The sequence below is a fragment of the Centroberyx gerrardi genome, chromosome 9 (assembly GCF_048128805.1).
Source record: "Centroberyx gerrardi isolate f3 chromosome 9, fCenGer3.hap1.cur.20231027, whole genome shotgun sequence".
NCBI classification, from domain to species: Eukaryota; Metazoa; Chordata; class Actinopteri; order Beryciformes; family Berycidae; genus Centroberyx; species Centroberyx gerrardi.
The window spans coordinates 13,326,007-13,352,414 of record NC_136005.1 but is presented as its reverse complement, the minus strand read 5'-3'; the positions used below and the strand labels follow the sequence as shown (position 1 = coordinate 13,352,414).

General features: G+C 39.5%; 5 protein-coding genes and 1 long non-coding RNA gene across 6 annotated transcripts; 1 reads left to right on the top strand and 5 right to left on the bottom strand.

Moving 5' to 3' along the window:
* The first annotated feature begins 272 nt into the window (after nucleotides 1–272).
* LOC144539670 (uncharacterized) lies at nucleotides 273–8,858 on the top strand. The gene is made up of 3 exons (XR_013505088.1): nucleotides 273–336; nucleotides 1,103–1,198; nucleotides 8,748–8,858. It is a non-coding gene; the product is annotated as an uncharacterized LOC144539670 (long non-coding RNA).
* Nucleotides 511–2,601, bottom strand: LOC139924901 (granzyme B-like). The gene is made up of 5 exons (XM_071916117.2): nucleotides 2,483–2,601; nucleotides 2,228–2,375; nucleotides 1,903–2,044; nucleotides 1,063–1,323; nucleotides 511–980 (listed from the first exon to the last, which is right to left on the bottom strand). Exons 1-5 carry the CDS (start codon nucleotides 2,541–2,543, stop codon nucleotides 810–812), a joined length of 783 nt encoding a protein of 260 aa, XP_071772218.2. The 5' UTR covers nucleotides 2,544–2,601; the 3' UTR covers nucleotides 511–809.
* On the bottom strand, nucleotides 4,470–6,350 carry LOC139924900 (granzyme B-like). Its single transcript, XM_071916115.2, has 4 exons — nucleotides 6,214–6,350; nucleotides 5,889–6,030; nucleotides 4,989–5,264; nucleotides 4,470–4,906 (listed from the first exon to the last, which is right to left on the bottom strand). Exons 1-4 carry the CDS (start codon nucleotides 6,303–6,305, stop codon nucleotides 4,736–4,738), a joined length of 681 nt encoding a protein of 226 aa, XP_071772216.2. The 5' UTR covers nucleotides 6,306–6,350; the 3' UTR covers nucleotides 4,470–4,735.
* On the bottom strand, nucleotides 8,262–10,032 carry LOC144539667 (granzyme B-like). The gene is made up of 5 exons (XM_078285544.1): nucleotides 9,846–10,032; nucleotides 9,589–9,736; nucleotides 9,272–9,413; nucleotides 8,708–8,962; nucleotides 8,262–8,624 (listed from the first exon to the last, which is right to left on the bottom strand). Exons 1-5 carry the CDS (start codon nucleotides 9,904–9,906, stop codon nucleotides 8,457–8,459), a joined length of 774 nt encoding a protein of 257 aa, XP_078141670.1. The 5' UTR covers nucleotides 9,907–10,032; the 3' UTR covers nucleotides 8,262–8,456.
* Nucleotides 10,033–11,745: 1,713 nt separating this feature from the next.
* LOC144539731 (granzyme-like protein 1) lies at nucleotides 11,746–13,919 on the bottom strand. Its single transcript, XM_078285655.1, has 5 exons — nucleotides 13,793–13,919; nucleotides 12,968–13,115; nucleotides 12,651–12,792; nucleotides 12,087–12,341; nucleotides 11,746–12,003 (listed from the first exon to the last, which is right to left on the bottom strand). Exons 1-5 carry the CDS (start codon nucleotides 13,917–13,919, stop codon nucleotides 11,836–11,838), a joined length of 840 nt encoding a protein of 279 aa, XP_078141781.1. The 3' UTR covers nucleotides 11,746–11,835.
* A 1,135-nt stretch (nucleotides 13,920–15,054) lies between these two features.
* Nucleotides 15,055–17,087, bottom strand: LOC144539669 (granzyme-like protein 1). Its single transcript, XM_078285545.1, has 5 exons — nucleotides 17,024–17,087; nucleotides 16,331–16,478; nucleotides 16,018–16,159; nucleotides 15,472–15,747; nucleotides 15,055–15,388 (listed from the first exon to the last, which is right to left on the bottom strand). Exons 1-5 carry the CDS (start codon nucleotides 17,034–17,036, stop codon nucleotides 15,215–15,217), a joined length of 753 nt encoding a protein of 250 aa, XP_078141671.1. The 5' UTR covers nucleotides 17,037–17,087; the 3' UTR covers nucleotides 15,055–15,214.
* Nucleotides 17,088–26,408: the final 9,321 nt, after the last annotated feature.

The following is a 26,408-nucleotide window of genomic DNA, read 5'->3' as shown; positions in this document are numbered from 1 at the left end:
TTATTTTTCCATCTTGTATGTTTTGCAGTTTCACAGTGTTGAATCACTTAAATGTCTTCAAGAAAAGTTACGCCTTGTGATTATTGGAGGACTTCACACTGTTAGCTAGCTGTCCAGCTCTGCACAAGATACTCACTGCAGGGGCAGTATAGCTTGAACATGTTTTTAAAAATTTTTTTTATATACTGTATATATTTATTCTATCACAGCTCCACCTCATTGTCCTTCTGTTTTATTGATCTATGTCATTTGTCAATCTTTTCTGTGAAGCAGTGAGCACTCACTGCAGCCTGTGGTCACCTGCACCATGACCACAACTGACATCCTCATCTCTGGGTGAGAAAGTAATCATAATTTTTTTTAATCAGTCATTGGTAAAACATATAATTATTTGATTAAAAAAAAAAAAAAAATTGCTGCCATTTCTACATTCTGTTTCATGCACACCAAAAGACTCTTAGAAAGACTCTTAAACTCTTCAAGGATGGTAAGGCTATCCAGGCTGTCCTGTCAGGTTGCTTTAGTATTTTATTGGGTTTTTTTTGTGATAGGATACAGACAGAATAATAACTACAGAGATTCGTCAGCATAAACGGCAGGGAAGAAGCGCCTTTTAATCTAAAATGGTGATACACTATTGAATGTGTGTGGGGCTCTGTACGACCTTTTGGGTTCAGGTTGTGAGGCCAGTGTCTCTGTATCTCCAGCAGTGGGGGTGGAGAGTTAGAAAGGAGTGGTTAAGACTCTTCCCTTTAGAGCCAACACACAAGACCCTGCTGGTCTGTTGAAACAAAGCTTCTTGTGTAAGACTAGTACACGTTACATGCCTTTTTCTTGAGAATCTTTTTGATCCAGGGAAGGAATTTTGATATCTCTGTATAGACGTTGGGTACATCTGGGTAGTCACAGTTGTCACTGTTGTTGAAAGATACAATGCCGACTGCCTTCCCATTGCACACCAGAGGGCCACCAGAATCACCCTATGAGAGAAAAAACACATCTTAATTTGTTCATTCACACCAGTTGACATTTTATATTTGTAGGGAAAAGAATACAACACACCTGACAAAATCCTTTGTTTGTCTTATATCCACCTGCACAGGTAACATTGGCTGGAAGGGTGAACTGATCCCATGCCTCCTGACAGACTTTCAGGTCGATGGTAGACACATCCACGACTTGCAGGGCATCAACAACGGTACCGCCAGTTTTAATTAATCCCCATCCAGCTACAGTGCACTTTGTGTTGGCTTTGATGATTTCATTCTGACTTGGAAGTTGAATTGTTTCCATCGTTTTGCTTAGTTTAGCTTTCCTAGACAGCTAGAAACACACAAAATCAAAAAGTAAAAATTAAAAACTAGAAGTGCTTAATGTCACAACAATCTTCCTGTATCCATCTGTTAAACAGACCTCAAGTCAGCACATCTTTAGGGTCAAAGTCAAATAATGGCTGCAAGATAGAGCTGCAGAATGATTTATTTGAAGGTTATTGTTGGCAGTTAAAGTGTTATATGCAATGTTTGTTGAACTGAATAGTTAGTTTAGAACATTGTTAACTTTTTGGACTGAATCATAATACAGCGTATATTAGAACTAGCAACTTGAAAAAAAAAAGGTATATTTATATATATATTTTTTTAAATTTCTATTATTGTAGTAATGTTAATATATGCTGCTACTGATTTACCACCTTTTTTTTTTTTTTTTACATTTAATTACATTACAAATAAGTCTCTGATTTTAATGCATCATGCTTGACAATATTTTTCTATATATTTCAATTTTTACAATTGTTGAACTAAATGAAACAAAATAAAACAGAAGGGATTTGCGGAGGACTGCAAAATTGCACAATGTCATTCACGACTATTAGATTAGGTTGAATAAATATCTCCTTACTTTGAGGAGCATGATGTCATTCCCAGATGAGACGTTCTCATAGGAGGGGTGTTTGTATTTCATTACATTGTATCTCATTGTTTTCTTATTCACTCTCTTGAGGTTGTGGGTACCAAGAACAACACTCATTTTGGCATTTGTCCTGAAGAAATGATCAGTGAGAGGTTGTCAATAGTTTTTTTCATGTAGTGTGAACGGAAAAATTATTCATCACTTTTGAAAATATTAGCTGTATGTAACATAAAGTCATGTTTGCTCTTTAAATTTGTGATTTGATTTACGATCAAAGTAATCAGAGATTGCTTGTAGAGGAAAAGTAACTCACTCCGGGTCGCAGTGGGCAGCAGTGACTACAAACTCTTTGTTGACAAGGAATCCTCCACATCTATGTTTTCCATCAATCTGCACTGATGCCACGTAGAGGAATGACTTCTTCTGGGCCTTTTTCCCATTTATGATTTCACTCCCAAGTGCTGAAAAAGAATGTAAAGATAGATAAATGAAAGAAAGAAATATAGATCACGAATAGTTAGCCCAAAAGATAAATAATAATCAGTTTTCCCTCCTGGAAGAGTCTTACCTTTTTGTCCCAGACATGTCAGAACATGAAAAAGCAGAAATTTGTGCAAACCACGCATCATGCAGGCAGGACACTCAACCTGGTCTCATGGTGGTCTCAAATAGATCCTTATATACAGCAGAGTCTGTACAGCCTTGTGGTTCTCATCTAGATTATATTATATCTGACTTCTTATAGCCACATCCTGTCTGTACCTGTGCAACTCTGCACTTAATGTCTTTTAGTGAAGATAGTGAGGTCAGTGGAGAGATGTGTTCTCACATAATATTTCCAATGAAACTGTGACTATATGTGACTAAAACAACTGCTTGTGGTTCTGGTGGCTCAGCAGGCTGAAGCACATATCATGAAGTCAGTATGTCATGGGTTCAACTCAGAGTTCTGTCACATCTGTCACACTCTCTTCTTCACTCTCTCTCTTCATTTGCCATCCACTGGCTGTCTGACAAGGATGAAGAGTGAAACAATGTACTTTAGGTTAATGCTCACAGCCTGTGGCTTTAGGATTTTAAAGCTGTGCATGGCCTGGACCCTAGTTATCTTTCTGAATGTTTGATCCTGTATGAACCTGTGTGCAGTCTGAGATCCTCAGGCAGGAACCTTCTGACTGTTCCTGTGTTCAGGTCAAGGACTAGAGGTGACCGGGCTTTTTCCATCAGGGCTCCGTGGCTTTGGAACGGCTTGCCTGCTCAGGCTGGCAGAGTCAGTGTCATCTTTTAAATCACTCTCCAAAACTTACTTTTATCTAACGCCTATTTATAATCTTTGGCTCTTATTTGTTTTTATTCTTGTTGCCTTGTCTGTCATTTTATTTTATTTACCTTGTCTGTTACTTGTTAAATTCATTGTAGCCATGTCGCTGGTGTGCTGCCCTCTATTAGAGTACATCTAACTTGGTTGATTTATGGTAAGATCCAAATTTGTGTTGATACACCCTGACCTCTAGTGGTGAGTTTCAGTATCGGTGATGCAGGGTTTTTTTGTTCAGTTGTCTGAGGACATGCCTTGAGGAACACCTCCCTGCTTTTCGACTGCAATTACTATCTTTTACAATGTTGCCTTGGCCACTATTTGTCTGTAAGTACACCTGTGTGTTACGTTCTACCGTGTATCTAATGTTTTAAAGGAAGAGGAGTAAGTTATCTCTCTAGTCTATATTGTTACCATGTGGTTTAAGCTAATGCTGTCACTTGCCTTGCTACTTTGAGAGCTATTTGTTTCCTTGCATTAGCATTGTTTGATGTCATGGACTGAAACTGGATTGTGTGATAGGCAAACAATGTGTCCAGTATGTTGTTGTATTTGAGCACTTTGCTGAGGAATTCATGATATTTTCTTGTAAAGTGGTGCAGCCAAGGGTTGAGACACAATTGGTAGAATTGTTGTTTGCTCTCATATACATGGTCTGTACAATATTTAGTCTAATTTATTTTTCCATCTTGTATGTTTTGCAGTTTCACAGTGTTGAATCACTTAAATGTCTTCAAGAAAAGTTACGCCTTGTGATTATTGGAGGACTTCACACTGTTAGCTAGCTGTCTAGCTCTGCTCAAGATACTCACTGCAGGGGCAGTATAGCTTGAACATTTATTTATTTATTTATTTTATATACTGTATATATTTATTCTATCACAGCTCCACCTCATTGTCTGTTTTATTGATCTATGTCATTTGTCAATCTTTTCTGTGAAGCAGTGAGCAAAGCATGTGGTGTTGTTTCACATCACTCACTGCAGCCTGTGGTCACCTGCACCATGACCACAACTGACATCCTCATCTCTGGGTGAGAAAGTAATCATAATTTTTTTTAATCAGTCATTGGTAAAACATATAATTATTTGATTAAAAAAAAATAAAATTGCTGCCATTTCTACATTCTGTTTCATGCACACCAAAAGACTCTTAGAAAGACTCTTAAACTCTTCAAGGATGGTAAGGCTATCCAGGCTGTCCTGTCAGGTTGCTTTAGTATTTTATTGTTTTTTTTTGTGATAGGATACAGACAGAATAATAACTACAGAGATTCGTCAGCATAAACGGCAGGGAAGAAGCGCCTTTTAATCTAAAATGGTGATACACTATTGAATGTGTGTGGGGCTCTATACGGCCTTTTGGGTTCAGGTTGTGAGGCCAGTGTCTCTGTATCTCCAGCAGTGGGGGTGGAGAGTTAGAAAGGAGTGGTTAAGACTCTTCCCTTTAGAGCCAACACACAAGACCCTGCTGGTCTGTTGAAACAAAGCTTCTTGTGTAATACTAGTACACCTTACATGCCTTTTTCTTGATAATATTTTTGATCCAGGGTAGGAATTTTGATATCTCTGTGTAGACGTTGGGTACAGTTGGGTAGTCACAAATTTTACCATAGTTGAAAGATGCAATGCCGACTGCCTTCCCATTGCACACCAGAGGGCCACCAGAATCACCCTATGAGAGAAAAAAAATATCTCAATATGTTCATTCATACCAGTTGACATTTCATATTTGTAGAGAAAAGAATACAACACACCTGACAAGATCCTTTGTTTGTCTCATATCCACCTGCACAGATAATATTGGCAGGAAGGGTGAACGGCCCTCCTGGAATCTGGTTCCATTCCTTCTGACAGACTTTCAGGTCGATGGTAGACACATCCACGACTCGCAGGGCATCAACAACAGTACCGCCAGTTTTAATGAATCCCCATCCAGCTACAATGCACTTTGTGTTGGATTTGATGATTTCATTCTGACTTGGAAGTTGAATTGTTTCCATCGTTTTGCTTAGTTTAGCTTTCCTAGACAGCTAGAAACACACAAAATCAAAAAGTAACAATTTAAAACTAGAAGTGCTTAATGTCACAACAATCTTCCTGTATCCATCTGTTAAACAGACCTCAAGTCAGCACATCTTTAGGGTCAAAGTCAAACAATGGCTGCAAGATAGAGCTGCAGAATGATTTATTTGAAGGTTATTGTTGGCAGTTAAAGTGTTATATGCAATGTTTGTTGAACTGAATAGTTAGTTTTGAACATCGTTACCTTTTTGGACTGAATCATAATACAGCGTATATTAGAACTAGCAACTTGAAAAAAAAGGTATATATATATATATATATATATATATATATATATATATATTTTTTTTTTTTTTTTTTTTTTTTTTTTTTTTTTTTCAATTATTGTAGTAATGTTAATATATGCTGCTACTGATTTACCACCTTTTTTTTTTTTTTTTACATTTAATTACATTACAAATAAGTCTCTGATTTTAATGCATCATGCTTGACAATATTTTTCTATATATTTCAATTTTTACAATTGTTGAACTAAATGAAACAAAATAAAACAGAAGGGATTTGCGGAGGACTGCAAAATTGCACAATGTCATTCACGACTATTAGATTAGGTTGAATAAATATCTCCTTACTTTGAGGAGCATGATGTCATTCCCAGATGAGACGTTCTCATAGGAGGGGTGTTTGTATTTCATTACATTGTATCTCATTGTTTTCTTATTCACTCTCTTGAGGTTGTGGGTGCCAAGAACAACACTCATTTTGGCATTTGTCCTGAAGAAATGATCAGTGAGAGATTGTCAATAGTTTTTTTCATGTAGTGTGAACGGAAAAATTATTCATCACTTTTGAAAATATTAGCTGTATGTAACATAAAGTCATGTTTGCTCTTTAAATTTGTGATTTGATTTACGATCAAAGTAATCAGAGATTGCTTGTAGAGGAAAAGTAACTCACTTCGGGTCGCAGTGGGCAGCAGTGACTACAAACTCTTTGTTGACAAGGAATCCTCCACAAACATGTTTTCCATTATGCTGCACTGATGCCATGTACAGCAATGATTTCTCATTGGCCTTTTTTCCATTTATGATTTCACTCCCAAGTGCTGAAAAGAATGAAAAGATAGATAATTGAAAGAAAGACAGATACATCAGAAAGAGTTAATGTAAGCCAAAAAAATAAATAATCAGTTTTTCCTCCTGAGAGAGTCTTACCTTTTTGTCCCAGACATGTCAGAACATGAAAAAGCAGAAATTTGTGCAAACCACGCATCATGCAGGCAGGACACTCAACCTGGTCTCATGGTGGTCTCAAATAGATCCTTATATACAGCAGAGTCTGTACAGCCTTGTGGTTCTCATCTAGATTATATTATATCTGACTTCTTATAGCCACATCCTGTCTGTACCTGTGCAACTCTGCACTTAATGTCTTTTAGTGAAGATAGTGAGGTCAGTGGAGAGATGTGTTCTCACATAATATTTCCAATGAAACTGTGACTATATGTGACTAAAACAACTGCTTGTGGTTCTGGTGGCTCAACAGGCTGAAGCACATATCATGAAGTCAGTATGTCATGGGTTCAACTCAGAGTTCTGTCACATCTGTCACACTCTCTTCTTCACTCTCTCTCTTCATTTGCCATCCACTGGCTGTCTGACAAGGAAGAAGAGTGAAACAATGTACTTTAGGTTAATGCTCACAGCCTGTGGCTTTAGGATTTTAAAGCTGTGCATGGCCTGGACCCTAGTTATCTTTCTGAATGTTTGATCCTGTATGAACCTATGTGCAGTCTGAGTTCCTCAGGCAGGAACCTTCTGACTGTTCCTGTGTCCAGGTCAAGGACTAGAGGTGACCGGGCTTTTTCCATCAGGGCTCCGTGGCTTTGGAACGGCAGAGTCGGTATCATCTTTTAAATCACTCTCCAAAACTTACTTTTATCCAAGGCCTTCTTATAATCTTTAGCTTCTAATTGTTTTTATTCTTCTTGCCTTGTCTGCCATTTTATGTTATTTACCTTGTCTGTTATTTGTTCAATTCATTGTATCCATGTGGCTGGAACATTTTTTTTTTTTTTTTATTTTTTTTTTTATATATATATATATTTTTCACTCACTGCTCCACCTCATTGTCCTTCTGTTTTATTAATCTATGTCATTTGTCAATCTTTTCTGTGAAGCACTGAGAAAAGGTTGTGGTGTTGTTTCACATCACTTACTGCAGCCTGTGGTCACCTGCACCATGACCACAACTGACGTACTCATCTCTGGGTGATAAAGGAATCATAATTTTTGTAATCACTCATTGGTAAAACATATTATTCTTTAATAAAATATAATTGACTGCCATTTTTACATTCTGTTTCATGCACACCAAAAGATGCAACTCTTTATTGATGGTATATCCAGGCTGTCCTGTCAGACAAACCACAATAGTAAATTGGCTTTTATTAAGAATGGAACAAAGGTAGCTTTAGTATTTTATTTTTGTTTTTGTGATAGGATACAGACAGAATAATACAAGATTCGTCAGCCTAAAGAGCAGGGAAGAAGGGCCTTTTAATCTAAAATGTTGATACACTATTGAATGTGTGTGGGGCTCTGTACGGCCTTTTGGGTTCAGGTTGTGAGGCCAGTGTCTCTGTATCTCCAGCAGTGGGGGTGGAGAGTTAGAAAGGAGTGGTTAAGACTCTTCCCTTTAGAGCCAACACACAAGACCCTGCTGGTCTGCTGGGTCGAGTCCTGCCAGAACCTCCTGTCTCCTCTACTCTGTATGAGGGGCTTCATTAGAAAATGATATGTATCCATCCTAGAAACAATTGCAACCTGAAATTCAGTATTTCAAAAACTCATGATTTAAAACACAACTATTTTGTAAGCAAAATTCTAATGATGACTCATAAGTTTAGTATAGAGTAACACATAATGTGGTTTACACTAGCAATAATTTTGTGGGAGAAGGCTTTCATTTTTTGTGAATATATTGTTGGAAAAATGGCCTTGCATTTTTTATTAATTTATACATCATTCTGTCTTATATCATTCTAATAATGAGCATGGAGTCAGAAACAAAACAGTATTTGGAATAAACCAAGTTTATTATGCATTGGGTTAAGCAGCAGACATTGACAGAACTACTCAGATACTACGATACCTCTATATATAGTAGAAGTATGTTGAAACAAAGCTTCTTGTGTAAGACTAGTACACCTTGCATGCCTTTTTCTTGAGAATCTCTTTGATCCAGGGAAGGAATTTTGCTATCTCTGTATAGACATTGGGTAGATCTGGGTAGTCACAGCTCTTACTGTTGAAAGATACAATGCCGACTGCCTTCCCATTGCACACCAGAGGGCCACCAGAATCACCCTATGAGAGAAAAAACACATCTAAATTTTTTCATTCATACAAGTTGACCTTTTATATTTGTAGGGAAAAGGAATACAACACACCTGACAAAATCCTTTCTTTGTCTTATATCCACCTGCACAGATAACATTGGCTGGAATCTGGTTCCATTCCTTCTGACAGACTTTCAGGTCGATGGTAGACACATCCACGACTCGCAGGGCATCAACAGCCGTACCGCCAGTTTTAATTAATCCCCATCCGGCCACAATGCACTTTGTGTTGGCTTTGATGATTTTATCCTGACTTGGAAGTTTAATTGTTTTCATTGTTTTGCTTAGTTTAGCTTTCCTGGACAGCTAGAAACACACAAAATCATAAAGTAAAAATCAAAAACTAGAAGTGATACTGATTTACCACCATGTTTTTATATATATATATGTATATATATTTTTTAACATTTAATTGCATTACAAATAAGTCTCTGATTTTAATGCGTCATGCTTGACAATGTTTTTCTATATATTTCAATTTTTACAATTGTTCAACTAAATGAAACAAAATAAAACAAGGGATTTGCGGAGGACTGCAATATTGCACAATGTCATTCACGACTATTAGATTTTTAGGTTTTTTTAGATTATTAGGTTGAATAAATATCTGCTTACTTTGAGGAGCATGATGTCATTCCCATATTCGATGTCCACATAGCATGGGTGTTTGCATTTCACTACATCGTATCTCATTGTTTTCTCATTGACTCTCTTGAGGTTGTGGGTACCAAGAACAACACTCATTTTGGCATTTCCCCTGAATAAATGATCAGTGAGAAGTTGTCAATAGTTTTCCTCATGTAGTGTGAACAAAATAATGATTCATCACCTTTGAAAATACAATGTAACATAGTCATGTTTACTCTTTAATTTTCTAATTTGATTTACAATCAAAGTAATCAGAGATTGCTTGTAGAGGAAAAGTAACTCACTCCGTGTCGCAGTGGGCAGCAGTGACTACAAACTCTTCGGTGACAAGGAATCCTCCACAAACATGTTTTCCATTATGCTGCACTGATGCCATGTACAGCAATGACTTCTCCTGGGCCTTTTTCCCATTTATGATTTCACTCCCAAGTGCTGAAAAGAATGAAAAGATAGATAATTGAAAGAAAGACAGATACATCAGAAAGAGTTAATGTAAGCCAAAAAAATAAATAATCAGTTTTTCCTCCTGGGAGAGTCTTACCTTTTTGTCCCAGACATGTCAGAACATGAAAAAGCAGAAATTTGTGCAAACCACGCATCATGCAGGCAGGACACTCAACCTGGTCTCATGGTGGTCTCAAATAGATCCTTATATACAGCAGAGTCTGCACAGCCTTGTGGTTCCCATCTAGATTATCTTATATCTGACTTCTTACAGCCCCATCCTGTCTGTATCTGTGCAACTCTGCACTTAATGTCTTTTAGTGAAGATAGTGAGGTCAGTGGAGAGATGTGTTCTCACATAATATTTCCAATGAAACTATGACTATATGTGACTAAAACAACTGCTTGTGGTTCTGGTGGCTCAACAGGCTGAAGCACATATCATGAAGTCAGTATGTCATGGGTTCAACTCAGAGTTCTGTCACATCTGTCACACTCTCTTCTTCACTCTCTCTCTTCATTTGCCATCCACTGGCTGTCTGACAAGGAAGAAGAATGAAACAATGTACTTTAGGTTAATGCTCACAGCCTGTGGCTTTAGGATTTTAAAGCTGTGCATGGCCTGGACCCTAGTTATCTTTCTGAATGTTTGATCCTGTATGAACCTGTGTGCAGCCTGAGTTCCTCAGGCAGGAACCTTCTGACTGTTCCTGTGTCCAGGTCAAGGACTAGAGGTGACCGGGCTTTTTCCATCAGGGCTCCGTGGCTTTGGAACGGCAGAGTCGGTATCATCTTTTAAATCACTCTCCAAAACTTACTTTTATCCAAGGCCTTCTTATAATCTTTAGCTTCTAATTGTTTTTATTCTTCTTGCCTTGTCTGCCATTTTATGTTATTTACCTTGTCTGTTATTTGTTCAATTCATTGTATCCATGTGGCTGGAACATTTTTTATTTATTTATTTATTTTTTTATATATATATATATATATTTTTCACTCACTGCTCCACCTCATTGTCCTTCTGTTTTATTGATCTATGTCATTTGTCAATCTTTTCTGTGAAGCACTGAGAAAAGGTTGTGGTGTTGTTTCACATCACTTACTGCAGCCTGTGGTCACCTGCACCGTGACCACAACTGACGTACTCATCTCTGGGTGATAAAGGAATCATAATTTTTGTAATCACTCATTGGTAAAACATATTATTCTTTAATAAAATATAATTGACTGCCATTTTTACATTCTGTTTCATGCACACCAAAAGATGCAACTCTTTATTGATGGTATATCCAGGCTGTCCTGTCAGACAAACCACAATAGTAAATTGGCTTTTATTAAGAATGGAACAAAGGTAGCTTTAGTATTTTATTTTTGTTTTTGTGATAGGATACAGACAGAATAATACAAGATTCGTCAGCCTAAAGAGCAGGGAAGAAGGGCCTTTTAATCTAAAATGTTGATACACTATTGAATGTGTGTGGGGCTCTGTACGGCCTTTTGGGTTCAGGTTGTGAGGCCAGTGTCTCTGTATCTCCAGCAGTGGGGGTGGAGAGTTAGAAAGGAGTGGTTAAGACTCTTTCCTTTAGAGCCAACACACAAGACCCTGCTGGTCTGCTGGGTCGAGTCCTGCCAGAACCTCCTGTCTCCTCTACTCTGTATGAGGGGCTTCATTAGAAAATGATATGTATCCATCCTAGAAACAATTGCAACCTGAAATTCAGTATTTCAAAAACTCATGATTTAAAACACAACTATTTTGTAAGCAAAATTCTAATGATGACTCATAAGTTTAGTATAGAGTAACACATAATGTGGTTTACATACCAGCAATCATTTTGTGGGAGAAGGCTTTCATTTTTTGTGAATATATTGTTGGAAAAATGGCCTTGCATTTTTTATTAATTTATACATCATTCTGTCTTATATCATTCTAATAATGAGCATGGAGTCAGAAACAAAACAGTATTTGGAATAAACCAAGTTTATTATGCATTGGGTTAAGCAGCAGACACTGACAGAACTACTCAGATACTACGATACCTCTATATATAACAGAAGTATGTTGAAACAAAGCTTCTTGTGTAAGACTAGTACACCTTGCATGCCTTTTTGTTGAGAATCTCTTTGATCCAGGGTAGCAATTTTGCTATCTCTGTATAGACATTGGGTAGATCTGGGTAGTCACAGCTCTTACTGTTGAAAGATACAATGCCGACTGCCTTCCCATTGCACACCAGAGGGCCACCAGAATCACCCTATGAGAGAAAAAACACATCTAAATTTTTTCATTCATACAAGTTGACCTTTTATATTTGTAGGGAAAAGGAATACAACACACCTGACAAAATCCTTTCTTTGTCTTATATCCACCTGCACAGATAACATTGGCTGGAATCTGGTTCCATTCCTTCTGACAGACTTTCAGGTCGATGGTAGACACATCCACGACTCGCAGGGCATCAACAGCCGTACCGCCAGTTTTAATTAATCCCCATCCGGCCACAATGCACTTTGTGTTGGCTTTGATGATTTTATCCTGACTTGGAAGTTTAATTGTTTTCATTGTTTTGCTTAGTTTAGCTTTCCTGGACAGCTAGAAACACACAAAATCATAAAGTAAAAATCAAAAACTAGAAGTGATACTGATTTACCACCATGTTTATATATATATATATGTATATATATTTTTTAACATTTAATTGCATTACAAATAAGTCTCTGATTTTAATGCGTCATGCTTGACAATGTTTTTCTATATATTTCAATTTTTACAATTGTTCAACTAAATGAAACAAAATAAAACAAGGGATTTGCGGAGGACTGCAATATTGCACAATGTCATTCACGACTATTAGATTTTTAGGTTTTTTTAGATTATTAGGTTGAATAAATATCTGCTTACTTTGAGGAGCATGATGTCATTCCCATATTCGATGTCCACATAGCATGGGTGTTTGCATTTCACTACATCGTATCTCATTGTTTTCTCATTGACTCTCTTGAGGTTGTGGGTACCAAGAACAACACTCATTTTGGCATTTCCCCTGAATAAATGATCAGTGAGAAGTTGTCAATAGTTTTCCTCATGTAGTGTGAACAAAATAATGATTCATCACCTTTGAAAATACAATGTAACATAGTCATGTTTACTCTTTAATTTTCTAATTTGATTTACAATCAAAGTAATCAGAGATTGCTTGTAGAGGAAAAGTAACTCACTCCGTGTCGCAGTGGGCAGCAGTGACTACAAACTCTTCGGTGACAAGGAATCCTCCACAAACATGTTTTCCATTATGCTGCACTGATGCCATGTACAGCAATGACTTCTCCTGGGCCTTTTTCCCATTTATGATTTCACTCCCAAGTGCTGAAAAGAATGAAAAGATAGATAATTGAAAGAAAGACAGATACATCAGAAAGAGTTAATGTAAGCCAAAAAAATAAATAATCAGTTTTTCCTCCTGGGAGAGTCTTACCTTTTTGTCCCAGACATGTCAGAACATGAAAAAGCAGAAATTTGTGCAAACCACGCATCATGCAGGCAGGACACTCAACCTGGTCTCATGGTGGTGTCAAATAGATCCTTATATACAGCAGAGTCTGCACAGCCTTGTGGTTCCCATCTAGATTATCTTATATCTGACTTCTTACAGCCCCATCCTGTCTGTATCTGTGCAACTCTGCACTTAATGTCTTTTAGTGAAGATAGTGAGGTCAGTGGAGAGATGTGTTCTCACATAATATTTCCAATGAAACTATGACTATATGTGACTAAAACAACTGCTTGTGGTTCTGGTGGCTCAACAGGCTGAAGCACATATCATGAAGTCAGTATGTCATGGGTTCAACTCAGAGTTCTGTCACATCTGTCACACTCTCTTCTTCACTCTCTCTCTTCATTTGCCATCCACTGGCTGTCTGACAAGGAAGAAGAGTGAAACAATGTACTTTAGGTTAATGCTCACAGCCTGTGGCTTTAGGATTTTAAAGCTGTGCATGGCCTGGACCCTAGTTATCTTTCTGAATGTTTGATCCTGTATGAACCTGTGTGCAGCCTGAGTTCCTCAGGCAGGAACCTTCTGACTGTTCCTGTTTCCAGGTCAAGGACTAGAGGTGACCGGGCTTTTTCCATCAGGGCTCCGTGGCTTTGGAACGGCAGAGTCGGTATCATCTTTTAAATCACTCTCCAAAACTTACTTTTATCCAAGGCCTTCTTATAATCTTTAGCTTCTAATTGTTTTTATTCTTCTTGCCTTGTCTGCCATTTTATGTTATTTACCTTGTCTGTTATTTGTTCAATTCATTGTATCCATGTGGCTGGAACATTTTTTATTTATTTTTTTATTTTTTTATATATATATATATATATTTTTCACTCACTGCTCCACCTCATTGTCCTTCTGTTTTATTGATCTATGTCATTTGTCAATCTTTTCTGTGAAGCACTGAGAAAAGGTTGTGGTGTTGTTTCACATCACTTACTGCAGCCTGTGGTCACCTGCACCGTGACCACAACTGACGTACTCATCTCTGGGTGATAAAGGAATCATAATTTTTGTAATCACTCATTGGTAAAACATATTATTCTTTAATAAAATATAATTGACTGCCATTTTTACATTCTGTTTCATGCACACCAAAAGATGCAACTCTTTATTGATGGTATATCCAGGCTGTCCTGTCAGACAAACCACAATAGTAAATTGGCTTTTATTAAGAATGGAACAAAGGTAGCTTTAGTATTTTATTTTTGTTTTTGTGATAGGATACAGACAGAATAATACAAGATTCATCAGCCTAAAGAGCAGGGAAGAAGGGCCTTTTAATCTAAAATGTTGATACACTATTGAATGTGTGTGGGGCTCTGTACGGCCTTTTGGGTTCAGGTTGTGAGGCCAGTGTCTCTGTATCTCCAGCAGTGGGGGTGGAGAGTTAGAAAGGAGTGGTTAAGACTCTTCCCTTTAGAGCCAACACACAAGACCCTGCTGGTCTGCTGGGTCGAGTCCTGCCAGAACCTCCTGTCTCCTCTACTCTGTATGAGGGGCTTCATTAGAAAATGATATGTATCCATCCTAGAAACAATTGCAACCTGAAATTCAGTATTTCAAAAACTCATGATTTAAAACACAACTATTTTGTAAGCAAAATTCTAATGATGACTCATAAGTTTAGTATAGAGTAACACATAATGTGGTTTACATACCAGCAATCATTTTGTGGGAGAAGGCTTTCATTTTTTGTGAATATATTGTTGGAAAAATGGCCTTGCATTTTTTATTAATTTATACATCATTCTGTCTTATATCATTCTAATAATGAGCATGGAGTCAGAAACAAAACAGTATTTGGAATAAACCAAGTTTATTATGCATTAGGTTAAGCAGCAGACATTGACAGAACTACTCAGATACTACGATACCTCTATATATAGTAGAAGTATGTTGAAACAAAGCTTCTTGTGTAAGACTAGTACACCTTGCATGCCTTTTTCTTGAGAATCTTTTTGATCCAGGGAAGGAATTTTGATATCTCTGTGTAGACGTTGGGTAGATCTGGGTAGTCACACTTGTTAACTTGATGGTTGAAAGATACAATGCCGACTGCCTTCCCATTGCACACCAGAGGGCCACCAGAATCACCCTATTAGAGAAAAAACACATCTACATTTTTTTATTCATACAAGCTGACATTTTATATTTATAGGGAAAAGCAATACAACACACCTGACAAAATCCTTTGTTTGTCTTATATCCACCTGCACAGATAATATTGGCTGGAAGGGTGAGCGGCATTTTTGGAATCTGTTTCCATGCCGTCTTACAGACGTCCAGGTCGATGGTAGACACATCCACGACTAGCAGCTCATCAACAGTCGTACCTTCAGTTTCAGTGCGTCCCCATCCAGCTACAATGCATGTTGTGTTGGCTTTGATGATTTTATCCTGACTTGGCAGTTTAATTGTTTTCATTGTTTTGCTTAGTTTAGCTTTCCTAGACAGCTAGAAACACAAAAAATCAAAAAGTAAAAATCAAAAACTAGAAGTGATACTGATTTACCACCATGTTTTTTTTTTTTGTTTTTTTTTTTCATTACAAATAAGTCTCTGATTTTAATGCGTCATGCTTGACAATGTTTTTCTATATATTTCAATTTTTACAATTGTTGAACTAAATGAAACAAAATAAAACAGAAGGGATTTGCGGAGGACTGCAATATTGCACAATGTCATTCACGACTATTAGATTAGGTTGAATAAATATCTGCTTACTTTGAGGAGCATGATGTCATTCCCAGATGAGACCTTCATGTATGAGGGGTGTTTGCATTTCACTACATCGTATCTCATTGTTTTCTCATTGACTCTCTTGAGGTTGTGGGTACCAAGAACAACACTCATTTTGGCATTTCCCCTGAAGAAATGATCAGTGAGAAGGTGTCAATAGTTTTCCTCATGTAGTGTGAACAAAAAAATGATTCATCACCTTTGAAAATACAATGTAACATAGTCATGTTTACTCTTTAATTTTCTAATTTGATTCACAATCAAAGTAATCAGAGATTGTAGAGGAAAAGTAACTCACTTCGGGTCGCAGTGGGCAGCAGTGACTACAAACTCTTCGCTGACAAGGAATCCTCCACAAACATGTTTTCCATTATGCTGCACTGATGCCATGTACAGCAATGATTTCTCATTGGCCTTTTTTCCATTTATGATTTCACTCCCAAGTGCTGAAAATAATGAAAAGATAGATAATTGAAAGAAAGACAGATACATCAGAAAGAGTTAATGTAAGCCAAAAAAATAAATAATCAGTTTTCCCTCCTGAGAGAGTCTTACCTTTTTGTCCCAGACATGTCAGAACATGAAAAAGCAGAAATTTGTGCAAACCACGCATCATGCAGGCAGGACACTCAACCTGGTCTAATGGGGGAGTCAAATAGACCCTTATATACAGCAGAGTCTGTACAGCCTTGTGGTTCACATCTAGATTTCCTTATATCTGACCTCTTATAGCCACATCCTGTCTGTACCTGTGCAACTCTGCACTTAATCTCTTTTAAAAAGTTTTTTAGTGAAGATAAAGATGAGTTCAGTGGAGAGATGTGTTCTCATATATTATTTCCAATGAAACTCTGACTAAAACAACTGCTTTTGGTTCTGCTGGCTCAGCAGGCTGAAGCACATATCATGAAGTCAGTATGAGTTCAACTCAGAATTTAATTTGCCATAAATATGATAAAAATAAAAGCTAAAATATGAAAGAGTTACTTACTGTGTGTTACCATATGAAGCCAACTTTAGCTGAATTAATACATGAAAATGAAATTACACTTAAGCTATGATGCAACAGTAAGATGCTCCACTTTTAATAAGCACTAGTTATGGTGAGGATCTATGTGATCATTAATCTTTGTGTTATCATCTTTTGACTATTGTGTTCACCGCACACTCAAACATTTCCTTTCCCCCCTGACCAAATAGAGGAAACACAGAAGCTGGAAACCACAGTTACCATCTTCAGACCTGAGCATTGATGTTCTCACGTTCATGAAAGTTTAGTCAATTTAGAGTGATGATAATTAATCCTATGTATCAACTGGAAAATGCAAACAAATACCTACCTGCACATAAACACATATACATGTATGCAGGCACATGCATAAACAAAATCAGGCATGCAAAATCATTGGTGTTTTCTTTCCATGTCCATTACATGTTGGGTTTACTGTATTTGGAAACAAGCACACACACACACACACACACACTCTGACCCCGTTAGGGATGTACTTTTTCTGTCTTGTGTGTTTTCTGTATTCACAATTGAGAGCATTTCATAAATAAATGTGATTTGACTTGTAAGAAGTATTTCAGATAAGGACACATTCATTCAGTGTGTCTGCACAAGTCTGACTACATCACATCTTCAGTCAGATACCAACAGATGTAGTATTGGATATAGATGCAATACCTCTTGCTGTTATTATCTGGTCAGTACCTCATTATACCCAGCAGAGAGGGCCAGAGTCAGACATGTTTAAAGTAAGACTTTTAAAGTTGTTCTGCCTTTTGACCATGAGAGGGCGCAGCATCTCCATCAGTGCAAGTCTACTTTGGAGTCTGAAATTGAGCTTTTTAATAAATCTGTGTGGCTGTCTGCCTTGGAGCATTCATTAAGAAAATTCTCCTTCATCAATCTAATTTCGCCCTGTAATTGGGCAAATCAGTTTAATTGTAATGCCCATAGCAGCCACAGTTTATTTCAATTTAATAATGTTGTAGTGTTGTGGTGGTAGCTGACAAAGAGGCCAGATTTATATCCTCTATTTCCGCAGTGAACAGTCCACCTGGAGGTTCCACGGAAAACAACAGCCATGGTGGCCAACCCTGTCAACAACAACTAATATACACTGCAAAATTGTGAGTGTTAATTTAACACAGAGAGTCTGAACATTGACACTATGGCAGTGTTTATAAAAGTCCTCACCTTCCTCAAAAAACCTAATGCAACCCCACACACAACTTTCTGGGCCAATTGCCCCCTATGGCAGACACCTCCCCCCAATGAAATTTATCTTAAACACATTAAAGTTGAAGTCTGTATAGTCTCTGTAAGTCAGTTTGGTGGCACCTGTGTTTAGTGGTTTTTGCTTCCAATTCCCATGAATCTTTCCCTGTCAGTTTAGTGATGACGATCTACAGAAGCAGTGTCATTTTTTCATTTGTGTAGTACACATTCATATAATGATATTGTGGCCACAAACAAACTCAAAATATTTAGCTCACTCAAATTAGAAACTAGTGGCTGGCAGTGAAAATGAACATTGGCCTGGGAAAGTGAGCTAGCTCCTTGCCTAATAATTTTACTACATTAAAGGTGGCCATGTAAATATGATTCTTTAACAGTATAACTACATATAAAAATAAATAAAAATAAAACAATATAAATAGGATCCAGTATTAATCCTAGTCCATTGTTCGTGCCAGGTTGACACTGCAATAGCGCTATCTGCAATTGTTTGAAATTTTACCCCTTGAAATGCCTTTGTGGGGAGTACAGAGACCATGGGTGTAAGAGTATGTGTTGAGGGTGGAGCCTGGAAGTCTTGACCTATGAGGACTGACCAGTCCCCTTGTAGGGAGCCAGCTGATGCCAGAGTAGCACAAGAACCTGCTCGAAGGTGCCAGCTTCACTCTGTAAACCATGTCACCCACACCAACCAATAGACACAGTCTGATCCAATTACTCTGCAATTAGATGACTTGGTATGATAGACTCACACCAGGTCTCCACCCTTGAAGTGTGTCCTTTGGTATGCTGGTTATAGGCTCTTTTTTCCCTAGCTCCAGCGATTTCTGCCAGCTTCCTAGCAAATTTGTGCGCCACCTCAAGTCTCTCCCTTAACTGGGCAGAATACTCAAAGCTGGCAAGTGTATCTGGCTATTGTCCATACACTAGAGTGGGTGGTGTCTGGAACTCCCTTACAAAACATAAGTAGGGCCGGTGTTCGGTGTTCTGTTTATTTCCTGTGTCGCTGACGGGTAGGCCAGTAGGACTGATGGCAGCTGCAGATCCCAGTCCCTCTGGCCTTTAGCAATGACCAGTGCCAGTCCAGCAACCAAGGAGTGCTTAAACCTCTCCACAAGCCCTTCACTCTAAGGGTGAAGAGGTGTTGTGCATGTCTTGCGCATGGAGAGCTGTCTAGACATTTCTGCAAACAACAGGGCCTGAAAATTTCTTCCTTGATTTAAGTGCAGCTCAGTTAGGACCCGAAACAGCTGAACATCCCTTCAATGAGAATCCCTTCTCACGACTGTGGCAGCTTCATTGTTGGGTACAGCACAAGCTTCTGGCCACTTCATGAAGTAATCCATAGCAACTACTATAGTGATTACCTCTAGGTGTGTTGGGAATTGGCCTTAGCGTCTCAACAGCAACACGGCCCATTGGGGTCTGAACTGAAACTGTTGCAGGTCCATGGTCCATGGGACCTTTACAGCTGACACAAGAGTTGTACTTCTGACAGAATGTCTGTACACCTCTTCTACATGAACTCCAGGAGAAAGACAAATCAATCCTCCCAGTTGGCCATGGTTTAAGTGCAACACCTCCTCCTGCCAACACTTAGACACCATTAATTGACACCTCTCATGCCATGTGGGTGGCTCTTTCTAGTGTCTCCACAGCATTCCATCTGGAAGGGTCAAGTTGTCCTACTGGGATCGCCACCCATGCAGGGAAGTTCTGGCAGCAGGTATCTCCAACCATGCTGGGCACAAGCCTGCCCCTAAACACTCAAGCAGTTTCCTCAGCACAGGTTCTTCCTTTTGCTCTCTAGCCCTGTCAGCACTGTTGCCCTTGCACTGTTCTGATCACTCTCATACAGTCTCTGCCTCCCTTGGCTCAGCACGACTGGAATGCAGGACTGCCTAGACAGCCCATCTGCATTCTTGTGACTGTCCCTCTTCCTGTGAGCAATGGAAATGTTGTACTAGAGGGAGGCGAGGTTGTGCTTATGAGGAGCTTCAGCCCACACAGGTAATGTTTAAAGTGGTTCAGTGTCCACCATAGCCAGCAGTTCCTTCCAAGTTACATAGTAGTTGCTCTCTGCCTTTGAGAACGCCCTGCTGTAGTAGGCGCTCACTTGCACCATACTGGTAGTGACCTGGCCCAGGACAACCCCCAAGCTATTGTTGCTCATGTCTCCAGCATGTATTCTCCCTCAGGAACTGATGCTGTTAAGACTGGCACAGAGCTGTTTGAAGAGTGTCAAAAGCCTGCTGCTTCTCAGGTCCCCATTCGAATCCCACATCATTATTTGTCAGCCAGCTGAGGGGTACAGCCACTGTGGGGAATCCTGTGATGCAGCAATGGTAATGGGAGGCCAAGCCCAAGAAAGAACACAGCTCTGAGAAATTTGTTGGGATTTGCCAGTCCTGGACAGCAGCAATCAGTGGCCTAGAAAGCTGAGCTGAACATTTATCAAGGTACACCTGGCCGTTCTGGGATGGTACCTCAGCCAGAACCCTCTCACTGAGCCTAAAATCTGGCTGAGGCTGCTGAGGCAGACCTGATCTTGTAACTTGTCAGGAGTCAACAAACCGATAGCCTCCTTGGCTAGGATATAACACTATTCTTCGTGGAACTCAGGGAAGGCTTTGCGTATTAGGTGGCATACCTCAGATGGATATAATCCTAGCTTTTCCCCCTAACTTTCCTTTCATTCAACTGTTGACTAGCGACAGACTTAGAGGTCGAATGTCCAAATTGTCTCTCTATGGTCCCTGCTATAGCATAGGGGTCAGCCATGTTCATTTCAAAGAGGTTCAGTTCCCATCCCTAGCCTCCCCATCTAATGCTGCTGCTAACTTCCCTCTCCATTCTGTCCTCCTGGTTAGCTATTGGTTGGAATTGAGTCCAGTTTGTTTCCCACCCACTGCTGCCATCATAATGGCAGTGATCATGTTGTGCTGGAATAACCCCAGCCAGAGCAGCAGACAGGGTAAAAGCAGCAGTCAATATTGGAGTGGTGTCTGAGGGGGCATAATAACTACTCTGACCTGGATAGGAGTTTGCAGAGTTTAACCCTTGACTAAAGGAAGCAGGCGGTACTCTGGCTGGAGCACTGGCCCCATCCAGCTGGTTCAAACTGGGTGGGCGGGATGGGGCATCTGGCTTGGGGTCAAAATCAAGCCAGGTTGCTGTCGGGCTCCAATACAGGTGGGATTCTACTGGATTAATTAGACTGCCCTGCAGTAAGTGATCTTGATTGATTAGCCTCTGGACTAACAAGCATAGGAGGTGTGATTAGAGTTATAGTGGAGAAGACCAAGATAACATGTAGAAATGGTTAGTTGCTGGCTAATGATCTCAAGCTGGGCAGCAGATGAGTAGTAAGGTGAGGCAGCCTTTGGGCTACAGGGGTATGAGAGCAGGGTTAGCATTCAAGCTAGGGGGCTGTGCAGTAAGGGATGGTAGGCTAGCCTGGTAAATCAGAGACAAAACATATTATTTAGTGTGGATACCTTTGCATGGGCTCAGAACATGGGTTCTGCTGTTCCTTCCTTTCTTTGTATTTTATTACAGTGTTATGATATGTTCCCTTTTAGGGTGCTCTTTAAAGGTGTTAGGTCCTGTGCTCTTTCAGGGTGCTTAAACCTATTCTGCCACCATATTTTACTCTGTATGGTGTTGTGAGGAGTCCATGTCTTCCATTGATGTGGACAGGCTCTAGACTTTTTTAGAGAATTCTATGTGTTTGTTACAGGGTGTGAGAGCAAGGTGAATAGGTGAATGTAATACTGTGGTGTGAATTATTAGTAGTAGTAGGATTGTAGAGGCACTGTGTCACTATTGTGTGTTTTGGTAAATGTAAATCAAACTTCATATTGCCTCAGATTTATTAAGTTTTAAAAGAACTCAGGAGTTTTTATTTATTTATTTCAGTTTTTAGATATTTGAGTGTTGTGGCCTATGGATGACCTTGGTATAATGTACAAAGGGGTCGAGCCAGGAAGAATTGGTTATTGGTCCTTGGGGGCCCTGTCTTTGGTGCTGGAGTGGAACCTCATAGTTTGTCTAGACTCAAGGCTGTTTGGCTAGAATGCTGCACCTTCTTAGTCTGCATGTCACTGCAACTGTTTGGTTCCACAGTCTGTCTAGATATGCCTCTAGGGTACAGAATAAAATAAACATTATATGCAGGCTGGTTCATTTCAGCAATCCCCAGTTTTAGCCAGAATTTGAGTGGAAAATTGGTACACCATAGACTTGATTGGAGCGGTTGTATTACCGTCCTTCAGTTTTCCAGCCAGTGTCGAGTTCTCCCAGTCTCTCTCAGAACATGATGACAGACCTTGACTGAGGAAACTGACACTTTCTAGTCATGGTTATTTTATATGTCTGATACAACCCACAGGTTTTAATCCAATAAAAACCTTCTCAACGGCTTTATTTTAAAACCCCCTTAGAAGGAAAAATAAGGCTAATTTTAAACATTATACATGGAAAAAAATCATCGTTTTAGGAAGAACATCCACCTGTTAGTCTTTGAAGTGAAAAGGCTTGGTGTGAGCTACTTGAAGCTCCAGTGTTGCAAAAATATCACCATGCACACAGTGACAAAACACAGAGTCTGTCTAGCTTCATTGGCATGAAGAATTACTCCACACACAGCGGAGCTTGAGAGGCAGGGTGGATAGGCTTTGGCACGCCTCAGACTTTGCATGAAGCGGCCCTGACTTTGGTCTTTTCCAATCACTAACAGCCAAAGACAACCTCATGATGTTGACTGGGACATTGGCCAACATGTGGCTGGCCTGCCTCAGTTGGCCAAACTATATGGAGGGAGACTGGTCTGTACCCCTGTAGGCTGCCACCCCCTTTTCAGCAATTTTCTTTTTCTTCCTCTTATATTCTTATACTCATATTTTGATCCCTCACCACACTTCCTCAAACCTGCACCATCACTATAATATCTATTATCTATCTCCTCCCCTCTTTAAACCCACCAAGTGACTCCTTCTCTGTACCCCTTCTGTAATATTGTAATTCTTTAATACTCTTTCTTGCGTATACACCCATCTTAGATTACACTTAAATCATTTCACTTCTCCTCTTTTTTCTCCTGGTCCCTTCCATTCCAACTCCTTGACACAAGCATCTTTCCCTCCATCTCTTCACCTCGTCCCCCTGTGTCTGACACAGCCACAGGCATCCAGGGAATGCCCGACATGGGGTTTGGCTGGTCGGCACCACATACCTGCGGCATGGCATGGCAGGGCTTTAGGGGTAATGTGGCGCGTGTGCCACTCAGCAGCCCTGTCTAATGTCCAGCCAGTGGGTTCAGACATGAACACTAATCCACTCAGTGATGAGAAGGCCTCAGTCTGATGGCTCTGCAGCATGCTGCCAAGACTCTGCAAGCGCACAGAGTCCCGGCTCTGCCTGGCAGATTCAGACAGAGCACAACGGGGACAAAGCAGTAGAACTCTTCCAAGGGAATGTTGAAACTTTTATGAATATAACTTAACTTCTGATACTGGTATTGTTCTGTAATTAATCAACTTCTTCATTTTTTTCTCAGTTTTATTACGCTTTATTGTCATTATTTATGTACACACACACACACACCCACACGCACACACACACACACACACACACACACACGAAAGAGAGACTAGGGTACTTACAAAATGTTTTCTTCTCAATATTATGCCCTAAATTCAAAATTCAACTCCATTAATTGTCACACATCTTGAAAAGTAAAAGTTAAAGCTACCATTCTAATCTTAGTATGTGAATGGCAGCCAGGTTTAAAAGACGTACCATAAGATTTGTTCTCTATAATGCAAAGAAAAGCACAATGCAATTGTAAACATTTATAGAAGAATCTTCATTCAGTATTTTCAGTGATATAGTCAGCTCAGTCTTCCATTTCACATCAGGGTATAACATGATTGTGGTAAGTCCTGGTTCTTGAGAAAAAGATGTGGTGTTGTATAATTTAATACAGTCTCCAGAAGCATGCTGCTGATTCTTTGCTCTATGTGGCTCTGTGGACACAAAAGGCACACCAATTCCTCTGCAAAAGAAGACAAACACTGTAATTTTCACACCACTTATCAGTAAAATGAGAAGTAAGCCGAGACACTGAATAGCATCTGTACTGTATTCTCATGAATTTTGTAATAAACATAATAGTGTATAACGTAATAAACACACACACATGCACACATACTCACAAACTCTTGCATACACACTCATCCATCGTCCGCTCCTTAGTCCATCTATTCAGCATTATAACTTGGACTGTTTTTGTAACAAAACAAGGCCTAATCCTAAATTCAGGGAGCTGTGAATGCGCCTGAACAAATGGCAGACAAATGAGAAGGATTAGCGAAGGCCTGTGAAAGAGTGAAAGGTTTGCCATTGATCTACGGTGGTCCTGTTCTCTTTCAGGGCCACTCGGTTTGAAAACCCCACTGAGTAAGAGCATACAGGGCCACTCCAGAGCCCCCTAGGCCACCGAGAGACACACAACAGCCACAATTAGTCTCAGGAGCTGTAATGGCAATTCAATAAGCGCTTTAAAATTGTGCCTTAGTCCCTCTGCCACCCCCCCCCCCCCCCCCCCCCCCCACCCCCACCCCTCCCATCCTTCCCATTTTCGTCTACATACATAAGATTGGTATTATGAGTGGCGAGGGGCTCTTTTTTTCTTTCCCACCCACCACAGTTCTTTTCAATCACTGTGAGAGAAAATGACCACACAGGGTTTCAAAGGTTCCAGAGGCTCTGGTTTGTTGTCGCTGAAGCAGCATGACTTGTGCCCCTGTAGATTTTGGCTAAGGCCCTTAAAATGGGCTTCTATTATTAGTTTTTTTCTGTCACTCAGCTGCAAATTAATTTTGAAGCATTCAAAGTAACCTTTTCTATAAACACTATTTTTATTGGGTCATGCATATAATACCTTCATCGCTGTAATATTTTCATAATGCTCTATGAACACTGTAATGAGATTTTAGGCATGTATGTAAGATGTGTAGACGTGTAGAAATTTACTTTATTACATTTAAAGTATACAAACATTTACATCAAAATCAGATTACAAATCCATTGAACAGGCCTTTGTGGAAACATCAAGAAATGGCATGCTATCAGGCGCTACCTATCTTTTGATACTTTAGCAACAACAATATTGCATGACTTTTTTTCTCAGTCCTCCACTTACGCCCCTCTGATCAGACACAGCCCATTATCAAAAGAAACACCTGTGCTTGTGACATCAACATGTCATGGCAGGAGAGAAGTTGAGGATGTTTTCTGGATGGCTGTCCACTTCCATTCTCCTTGTACTATCTTTGGGACATTCCACGTTGATTTTGCACAGTGTTTGGGTTTTTCCTTTTGCTTCGTGATCAAAGGCTGCAGCTTTTGATCAGGACTGCCAAAGGATCCCTCTTGTTTTGCTGGCGAGCGCACTGACAGGACAGTAGTGGAACAATGATAATTACAGGCTCCCATTTGGTGTCCCTGGAACTGGCATCAACAGCCAGTCTCACCTTCAGGCCAAGAAGAAAGGAGAGATTCTTGGACTGTAAGAAGAGGAGAGGAAAGGTAGAGGAGAAGAGGTGGAGGACTCTGTGACAAAGAGGCAAGCTAATCAAGAGAGCAGGCAGAAAATGGGATTACTTTATGGCGTGCATGTTTGAGAATGTGTCTGGACCAGCTGAGAGATGGATGAAGATGCAATGTATGTGTAGAAACACCTGCACAACTGAAATGCACTGTATCTTTCCGTTGTTACACGGTACTTTCTTACAACCAGAAAGTGAAATACATACATTTCCTCATGTAAGTGTGTATGCTGAAATGTGTAATAACTTGTATACTGTATTGAATACATTTTGATATTTCAACGCCATGACTATATTTTACAGTTTATATGAAATAACAATGCAATTAAGTAGTTTCTACTTATCAAAATGTGACGTGCACGGTGGCACAGCTGAATACAAACACATTTGCATGGCAACAGTCTCGCCAGACCCCCCATACTGATATCTGTTTGTGTGCCAAACCCAGACCTTTGGAGCTGAACTACAGTGTGACTTCAAGCCATTCTGACCAGACATGTACCCCATCACAGTAATCTCAC